Source organism: Tigriopus californicus, chromosome 11, assembly GCF_007210705.1.
Source record: "Tigriopus californicus strain San Diego chromosome 11, Tcal_SD_v2.1, whole genome shotgun sequence".
NCBI lineage: Eukaryota > Metazoa > Arthropoda > Copepoda > Harpacticoida > Harpacticidae > Tigriopus > Tigriopus californicus.
This window is the reverse complement of record NC_081450.1, coordinates 5952001-5961898: the sequence shown is the minus strand read 5'-3', so window position 1 is coordinate 5961898 and position 9898 is coordinate 5952001. Positions and strand designations below refer to the sequence as shown.

The following is a 9898-nucleotide window of genomic DNA, read 5'->3' as shown; positions in this document are numbered from 1 at the left end:
AATGGAGAAGAGGAAGCAAATTGGTTCGTCGGAGTACTTTTCAAGTTTTGCACAAAGTCCTCCGCTTTACATTAATTTTTATTGACTGAGTGTTATAAGCCTCGTATTCAATTTTATTACAAGCTCTGCCTGTGTACAAGTTTTCCCCACAATTAGTCAAGATATTCATGATTCCAATGCCGATTCTGGAATGAATATACTTATTTACACAGAATCTACAAAACCCAACCTCTCATTTTAAATGGTATTTCCCGCAACTCCAATCTTGCACAACAGATGGAGATTATTCTCGACTTCCGTGTGGACTAGTGCTTTGTTCCAAAAGTTCTCCTTTTGTAAAGCGTCTTATTCTCTAACATCACAACTATTTTATTCCGATTAATCTAGATGATTGACAAACTCAAAACACCTAGATGGTGACTCCCATTGACGCCAGGGCAATTCCAGTGGCCTCGGCAGCAATTCAACATCAGTTCCAATGGCTGCAATGGATGGTCCGATGGCCTCGGTTGAGGCTCCAATATTCTTGAAGCCTTGTTATATCTTGACGTTGCCAAATATTTGACCTACATCGAATTTCGGTCTCCAGGTAAAACTAAAACTATCATTGAGAACAATCGTTGTCGCTCTTATTTTGCAACTTAAGATATTGTTTCTCAAGGCTCCCAATGTCAAATCATTTCCTTTCTGCGTTGATGCACCTTAATTCAATGGCCAAATCTTTATCAGCCTTTCGATTGGCCTCTTCCTATCGTTGTCAAATGCAAGCAGCTTTTGGGGGCACTTTTAACAGTAACTTTACTTCCAATAGTTTTTCCATTATTTTCATCGTTTTCACCAACAAACCAAATTCACACGATGGGCTTGCCATATGGCCATCCAACTTGAAAGCACCAACGAGTTTCTTGTGAGGAGAGCTTGTTTAAACCGTTTAGCTACCAAGCTTTAAACGCTCAAAGACCTTAGCCCAAACGCCAAATGCTTTTGTCAACACCGTTTCTATCTAGAGCTAGCCAAAATAGTGAAAGATGTACAATGCACAAAATAATGCAGAGGGGAAAAAGTGAGAAAATGGTCCGTTTCTTGACGAAATTTAAAAAAGAACTGAATTTTTGGGATGGGTCCGGACTCAAGCTCTTTCAAAACCACGCGAGTCCTGCCAATTTTCCGAAATGAAGTAAAATACTGGAGTGTACCCAGGCTCAAGTCTGGACTCACCCCAGTAACTCAGAAAACAAGTGCTCAAGTTGACCTTTTTCTTGTTTGTTTGCTTGTGTGATTGAAATTTCAGGATATTTGCTTGTTTTCAAGTATTTGATCCATTTTAAAGTATGTTCAGTGTTGTCAAAAACTGCCAGGCCTTAAGCAGCAAACTTCTCATTTTTCGTGATTCCTAAGTCAAAGCGAAATAATCACTTGCATTCAAAAGCTGAGTTTGGATTCTCTGTAAATTTATGAAAAGGCAAACCAGGAAAAAGCAGCTGTTTTTCCCAGGTGGGAACAATTCAAACACATAAAAACAAGCAAGTAATTTAAAATGAGCAAATACTCAGTATGTCACCTACATTAAACCTCTACCTCTACATTAAACTCTTTCTTCAGCTCCCCTTTCTGGTTTGTTATGCTTATTTTTATTTGCTTGAATCCATTTGAAATTTGGCTCTCCTTTGTTTGCTCCCATCATATCAGTAATGTCACTAATCACCAATGTGTATGGGTGACATTGATGTCATGCGAGTTGGGTGCCAAAGCCCCAGATCTTGGATGGGCTCTCCCAACCTTTCTCGTGTCTCTGCCCTCTGCATGTCAACAAACACATGGCTTTGTCCCCTTTTAACGCTCGAGCTATTAGCTACATAGCTGCATCCTAGATTGAGGCGGTGTTGCTGGGTATCTTGTGTGAGACGTACTGTTAAAAAGAGGAGTAGGAGACGACGACACATGACATCGCATCTGGATCCTGGAGTGAGTATTCACGGTATTCACTGACCAATCAGTCCTGGCGGGTTGGTTTGGTGGCTGGCCTCCTTCGTTCATCCCTCCGTCCTGACATCTCGTTCTGGATCCTCGATTGACTTGGTCTCTCTCTCCCTCAACCCTGATCCACTCACTGAGCATTGATCAATCACGATTCTCATCTCAGAAAACCTGTTTGCTTTGGCGATCCAACCAGGCCAACCGGTTTTCGTCGAGATTCGTCAATCGAGTCGACGGAAGGTGTCTAGTCTAACTCAAGGACCTTGAGGCCGAGTAAGTCAGTCAAGGAGGAGTGAAGAGTGGAGCTACGTCGAGGAGTGAGTGATCCCGGCGTCCCAGATCAATCATGTGGGGAGCCTCTTGTGCCCGTGGTGCCACCTCCTCGGCTGGATGGCCGGGCATGCGAGCCATCGCTACCGACGTGACCCATGGACCTTGGAATTGGTTGGCGGGCCAACGAACCACCCCCTTGGACGCCCTCGGGAATTGGGCTAATATTGAGCCTCGAAGTGGACGGGTTTTGGCCTCAATTCCCATGTCCGGACCCCAGGAGGTGGATCGAGCCGTGACCACGGCTCAAGCGGCTTTTCCGGCCTGGTCTCGGGTAAGTGCCCAGGGCTCCGGGCCAGATCTGGATCGATTTCCGGCCACCTCAAACGGACGGATCGGGTTTTTCTAGTTGAGTGGAACGGAGCGGGGGCGTTTCTTGAGCGCGGCTGCCTTGAAAATGCGAGAGCATCTCGAGGACATTGCTCGGTTGGATGTGATCGACAATGGCAAACCCATTTGGGAAGCTCGGCTCGACATGGAAACCGTGATTGGCTCGCTGGAGTATTACGGGGCTTTGGCTGCGTCTTTTAATGGTAATACTGTCACTTTGACGGGAGCAAATCCGTGCCAGCATGCATCCATCCGGGTTTAAAGTATGAACTATTCTAGGTCAGCACGTCCGCATGCCCGATGGTTCTTTCGCCTTGGTTACCCGAGAACCTTATGGCGTGGTAGGTGGAGTGGGGGCGTGGAATTATCCGCTGCAGACGTGTACGTGGAAAGCGGCGCCCGCATTAGCCTGCGGCAATACTTTCGTGTATAAACCATCACAATTCACACCCATCACGGCCGTGATCTTGGGCGAGGTAACGCTGGTCTCATGACGGATGACGAAATCAAGGTCTTAAGATGTATGATTTCATCAGTTTTGCCAATTCATAGATTCTCAAAGAGGTGGGCGTGCCGGATGGCGTTTTCAATGTCATTCAGGGCGATGGCTCTACGGGGGCGTTACTAACCCAACATCCGGGTTGTTCCAAGCTCTCATTCACAGGCAGTGTACCCACTGGGATCAAGATCATGCAAGCGGGTAAGTCATCCCATTTAAAAATTTCGACTGATAAGGTATTTCGGGCTGACTCGAATTGGAATTCTTACTAAATCCTAGTTTGTTATTTTTGCTGTAGGTGCGGTGGGCGTCCGTAATGTGACGCTCGAATTGGGTGGGAAATCCCCGCTGATTGTGTTTGACGATGCCAATCTGAAGAATGCAGTCAAAGGCGCGCTCATGGCCAATTTTCTCACCCAGGGCGAGGTGTGCTCGAATGGAACTCGTGTGTTCGTCCAAAAAGGCATTTATGGCAAATTTTTGCACGAGTTTGTCAATCAAGCCCAGAAAATGAAGGCTGGTGATCCCCTGGCCGAGGACACCACCATCGGAGCTACCATCAACGAGGAGCATGCTCAAAAGGTCTTAGGTTTTATCGAACGCGCCAAAAAGGAAGGTGTGACCGTCGAATGCGGAGGCGAACGAATCCAATTAGAAAGTAGATTCATTTCCTTGTGACTAGACCAATGGTGATACTAAAATTCAAGCATTGTTTTGGGTTAGGTGAATTGGCCAATGGATATTACCTCAGCCCTTGCATAATAACAAATTGCACAGACACAATGGAAATTGCTCGAGAGGAAGTATTTGGTTCCGTGGCTTGCGTCTTCCCCTTTGAGACCGAGGATGAAGTCATCCGAAGGGCTAATGATACCCCGTTTGGTTTAGCAGGTAAATTCACTAGGTTCCAACTTAAAAGTCATATTTAAGAAAGGTATATCTATCTGGTTTTTAATGACTTCTAAGGCGGAGTGTTCACCAATGATTTGACTCGAGCTCATCGTGTGATTAATGCCTTGGAAGCGGGAACATGCTGGATCAATACGTTTAATCTGGCCCCGTCTGAGGTTCCCTTTGGCGGCGTCAAAATGTCTGGAATTGGACGCGAAAATGGAACCGTGGCCATGGAATTTTATTCCCAAATGAAGACCATATATGTGGAAATGAACGATGTTGACTGTGGTCTTCTTTATCAAGACTGACGATTCAATCCATGATACCGTGGGAAAACATGATTGATGCCCCTAATGCAATGCCGACAATGCAAGTCAAGCGAATGAAATGGAGCGAACGATAGATTAGTTGGGAAGATAGCTTAAACGAATGAGCCATCCGAGAAAATCTGTTGATTTTTCTTGAATCAAATTGGATATGGAGAAGTATATTTCTCATTACATGTGCCATCAAATTTATGTGAAACATTAAACCTATCATGGACTTCAGAAAATCTACATTGATGTGGCAACACATAATCCAAGATAAACGGAAAGTGAACCAAACGAAATCATAACCGTTTGTTTACATATGCACTTTTTGAAGTATGGAAACAGACAAGAAACAAAAGTATTTGAAGAAGAAGAATCTATTTAGATCCTCTCGGTCTTCTCAATGAATAACCTGAATAAAAATGCGCGCATAGCCAGATCCTGAGCAGTGCACACAGGATTACAGGGCGAAATCAATGCTTAACAAGTTAATCTTAAATAAAAATGCTAGAACAAAGTTATTTTATTGGGAAAACAATGGCTTCCTGTTGGTCACTAGGGATTCCAATTGGAATTCGTCTGCATTACCTTTCAATCTTTGCATGATAGTTGGTCTACCAATGAATTTGAGTTGGCAGACCGAGCTAGTTCTTGAATGAAGGGTTGATCTGGAATGCTATCGAAAAATTTGTCCAAGTCTGACTTGAAAGATGCTACCGGATCAACAAGGCCTACGTATTCCCTACAAATATTAGCGAGAAACAAATTAAACAATGAAGGAGCACGAGAAAGAAGAGATGTGGACTTCATTGTTCGAACTAACCTGGATTCTCGAGGGCTTGAAAGTGCTCTCAAAGTGCACATTAAGCCTGTACGGTCACTAGAATTGACCCTGAATCCTGGGTTGGGACAAATCTCATGGTTACTGTAAAAGACGTACGGTATCAGATAACTTTCGTACCTTCCCTGAACACTGTACAGTCCCAACTTTTCTAGTCTCTCCCAATACGAAAGCTCTCTCACTCCTGTGATGTTACTAATGAAACATCTTTGGACTTGTTTGACCTTTTGCAAACCTGCTGAACTCATTGGAGCCCAAATGGGTGAAGCATATTCAAGATGTGGCTGAACAATCGACTTGAACAGAATTAGCATCGTTTTGCTATCTCCGGACTTCAGCGTGTGATATATCCAACCTCACATTTGAAAAGCTTTACCAACTATCAGCTGGATTTGCTCATCGAACTTTCCACTGTCTTGGAGGACTACACCCAAATCCTTCATGGAGGAGACCTGCTCAATATCTTAACCTCCATTATCTACGAGTGGAGTATTCAGAAGAGTTGACCCGAAGGTCAATGAGGGGAATTTCATTCCGTTCAGGGCCATATTACTCTCAGTAACCCAAAAGTAGATTCTTTCTAGGTCCTTGGCAAGGCTAGTGGAATAATGGCCATTCCTACCAGAAACTAACCGTGTATCATCAGCATAAGACGAGAGACTGGCAACAGTAATACTAAGCCTTTGAAGCGGGGCAACGAATATTATAAAAAGGAGGGGCTAAGGTGGAGCGATGGGGCACACCTGACTTGTCATCATGTATGTCACTAACGGATCCCTCGACCTTAACAATTTGCTTCCTATCCTGAATGAAGCTTCTTATCCAATTGAAAACCTGCCTCAGGTTCAACAAGTTTGACCTTCATGATCTTCTCAAACAACTTCGCAATATTCGAAGTGAGAGAAATCGGCCTATAGTTACTGGGGATCGACTTATCTTCCCCTTGAAAAATTGGAACAATATGAGCTAATTTTAGTGAAGATGGAAACTTGCCCTGATCCAAGATGCAACGCATCAAGTACGAGAAAACAGGAGCAAGAACCAGTGAGCATCTCATCAGAAACTGAGATGTGACACCACCAGGGCCAGGAGAGCTCGAGGGTCTCAGGTCCCTGATGGCCTCTAAAGCATCTTGATCTGTGACTACAAGATAATCTAAACGCTCAACGTGACAATCCTTTCCAATCTCAACAAACTCATCAATAGAGCAATGGGCTGTTGCTCCTAAACTCTTTGGAGTTGAAAACACACTAGAGAACTGATGTCCAAGTATGTTGGCCATAGACTCTACATTGTCACAAAACTATCCAAAACAAGGTTGAAGTCAATATACGTATCTCATAAGTCTCTGTTTAAAATTTCAATTCAATACCTATCGTACTTTGTAATTGTTGTCACAGGACAGATCCTATCAGGACACTGCACCAGCTCCTCCGAAGTACTGGTTCATGCAGCAACAAGGCCTCCATCAAGACTACCTCAAGCATGGGCTCATTCCACATGATTCATCTATGAAGTCAGAGCTTGCACCGAGATTCAGAAAAGTTTCAGGGCACTGAAGACAATCGTTAATGGTGCAGGGGATCATGATTCTAGAGGAGATGGTGTGGTCCTACAGCGATCTGTTTCGCTGTCTTGCCGCGGGCATTGTGAAAATTTTTGAAAGTTGAATTCCAAATGTCTTAACAAGATCTATTAACAAGTTTATATTTACTCAATTCGCAGTCAAGGACGTGGGTGAAATTATTTACTTCTTGTGAATTAACTTTCACGACGGTTTCAAGTCGGGTTTCATCTGGATTGGACAGCCCATCTTTGGACAAGAGCTGCTGAACAGGCATGGAATGGGAAAGTGCAAGGAAGCTGAAGCACCAACAGACCCCGGATTTAAATTGGTTAGAGCTTCGAATGAGGGACAGCCGGAAGATCCAACCGGGTATCGTTCCTTGGTTGGAAGATCCCTTTCAACTCTCTCGAGTTAAAAATCCTGTCGATCGGATGAAGTGGTTGCGGATATGTTAACGAAAGCCTCTCAAGGATCAAGCTGGCGAGTTTTCGTGACATTTGTGGGGCTACCCATCTGTAATGTGTTGTATGTTTAAGGGGTTTGGAACATTTATATAAAAAGATCTGGCTTTCAAGTTGAAACCTCAAGTTTCAAGTTGAATGGCTGATCTATTCTCTTTCCTATTCCAGTTTGGTAGTGTGGTCAATGTTAACGGGAAGAAAGTTGTGTTCCAATTATATCGATTGAAATCAACATTTTGATTGAATCAGAGAATGTTTGTATTTAAGTGGTTAATGCAAGGTACTCAATTGAACAAGAAGCTTCATTCATGAAAGGAAGCAAATTGTTATGAATATCAAGAAATTCAACAAGTTTGAACTTCATGATCTTCTCAAACACCTTCGCAATATTCAAATCAGCCTATAGTTACTGGGGAGCGACTTATCTCCCCCTTTGAAAATTGGAACATCGTGAGCTATCTTTAGTGAAGATGGAAACTTGCCCTGATCCAAGATGCAAAGCATCAGGTAGGAGAAAAGAAGAGCAAGAGGCAGTGAGCATCTCATCAGAAACTGAGATGTCACACCATCAGGACCATGAGAACTCGAGGGTCTCAAGTCCCTTATGGCCTCTAAAGCATCTTGATCTGTGACTGCAAGATCATCTTAACGCTCAACTTGACTGACCTTGTCAATCTCAAACAGACTCATCTTCAGAACAAAGAGCTGTTGCTTCTGAACTCAGTGGGGTTGAAAACACACTGGAGAACTGATGTCCAAGTATGTTGGCCATAGTCTCTACATTGTTAATGGCTTCCCCATCAACCTCAAAAGGCCCAACAGAGTGCTTCATTTTTCTCTTAGAGTTCGCATAAGAGAAAAAAGCCTTCGGATTCGACCTGACCTCCTGAACCACCTTACTATCAGTTTGCAAGTGGTCATTTTCGATGGAGGCCTTAATCTTACCCTGAACTTCGTCCAACTTTTTTTTCTAGTTTGCAACTCTTTTTGAATAAATTCTTCCTATTTTTGGGAATTTTTGTCCGGGTACCACCTTTCGGCACACATTCAGATATTGCTAAACTGGAGCAAACTTCCTTAAAAACTGAAACTAATTTATCAATGGTTGCATCTATGGACGATTCCTGTTTCAGAATTGAAAAGGAATTTTCCATTCTTCGGCAAGGTACCCAATCCCGGCCAAAAACCGTCCGCTTTGGAGCATCATGATTGCTTTTAAATTATTTATTCAATGCCGCTATCTTGGGGGGAGATGATAAGTCATGATCTAGCCATCCATTCCAATAGTTAATTTCTCTACTCTGGCTCCCTCTAGTAACTCTCTTCTGTTCTAGACACTTCTTCACTACTTTTCCAATGTAAAGAATAAACGGCTTGTTAGTTATGACTACCTAACAATGCACTAGCAGTTAGCGGTACGCAGCCGATAGACCATGTTCCGTCCACCAGCTAGGGGTGAAAGGTCTTGACTTATTGAATTCCCGTGGTGAACGGAAACATGGAACTCCTGACCCAAGCACTAGGTAAAAATACCTTGATAGCTCTCAAAGATGGAGAGCACCTAGTACATGGGCTTAAATTTCTTAGACCTATCTTAGGGCCTCCGGTTATAACCCTAATCAGGGCATACGAGCAATAGTTCGAGCTTCCTTTATCAGGGCCTCAAACAATCATCCAATGACTAAGGATACAAATCGCTAGCTACCTCTACTCCACATTGGTCCCAGATCAATCTCGGTTGTCTGGCATACCTGGGCCAATCTTCAAGGCTAACTATTGTGCAAAATGTGGTCACTATCCTAGTTTACTGTGCATCTATCAAACGATGCTGATCTCTACACTTGGAGTCTAACACCTGATTCTTGCCAAATCAAAGATGAACTTCGATTGCAGTTCCATCTACTTTATTCAATTGCTCTACATGAAAAATACACTCTACCAATTAGCTGTCTTGCTGGGGTAATGAAAGAGGGGGTAATTGCTTGGCCATGGAAGAGGGAAAACATGCATGGATAGAAACTGGTTTGATCCTACTTTTTGATGAGGGTGATTCTTGTCCAACGGAGATTCACGGCTTTCGTCGGTCGATGGGATTGAAGGTCCAGAATCGAATTGACGGAGTATAACTCAGAAGTTGCACCTGTACTCAGCTCCAGAGATATTTCAACACGTCTATGCTGGCTCACTGATGTATGCTATGCACTTCCTCAGGTCCTCTTGACTCTGCACGGCTTCCTGGGTCACGACTCCAAGCGTTGACTTTCACTGTCCTTATTCAAAATGGATCAATTCAACCTCTAGCACGTCTATCAAAATGTTCTCGTTCAAATACCAGCAAGAGCTTCAAGATGGGAGTTGCTTTCACTTTCAATGTTCAATGGTCACTTCTCGGAGAGGTTCAAAAAGACTTCTCTCCTTGAGAACCAAAATGGGACTTTTGCTCTCCTGGAGCCCAAAAATGCGACTGTCCGTTGATTCAACTTTCCCTTGCAATGTTGGCTTCCGCCTCTTCCACATGGAGGCTAAACGGGTTGTTCCAGGGCCCTTGGTGGACGGCGACGGTTTCTTCGGTAAAACTGTTGCACCTGCATGACATCTGACCGCAACAGGGATTTTCACATACCAATGTCCAGGGTTGACCTCCTTTCGTCAGGCTAGCCACATTGGCCATCAAGGGGTTTCCCGGAT

General features: G+C 43.8%; 1 protein-coding gene across 1 annotated transcript; it reads left to right on the top strand.

The window, feature by feature from the left end:
• The first annotated feature begins 1872 nt into the window (after positions 1-1872).
• LOC131890186 (4-trimethylaminobutyraldehyde dehydrogenase-like) lies at positions 1873-4640 on the top strand. The gene is made up of 7 exons (XM_059239487.1): positions 1873-2581; positions 2657-2840; positions 2917-3113; positions 3190-3337; positions 3435-3794; positions 3860-4027; positions 4103-4640. The coding sequence occupies exons 1-7, from the start codon at positions 2324-2326 to the stop codon at positions 4336-4338; spliced, it is 1551 nt and encodes a 516-aa protein (XP_059095470.1). The 5' UTR covers positions 1873-2323; the 3' UTR covers positions 4339-4640.
• Positions 4641-9898: the final 5258 nt, after the last annotated feature.

Coding starts and splice junctions, on each gene's coding strand:
- LOC131890186 (XM_059239487.1), top strand. CDS start 2,324: ATGTGGGGAGCCTCTTGTGCCCGTGGTGCCACCTCCTCGGCTGGATGG. Junction 2,841..2,916: donor TTTGGCTGCGTCTTTTAATG/GTAATACTGTCA, acceptor GAACTATTCTAG/GTCAGCACGTCCGCATGCCC. Junction 4,028..4,102: donor TACCCCGTTTGGTTTAGCAG/GTAAATTCACTA, acceptor ATGACTTCTAAG/GCGGAGTGTTCACCAATGAT.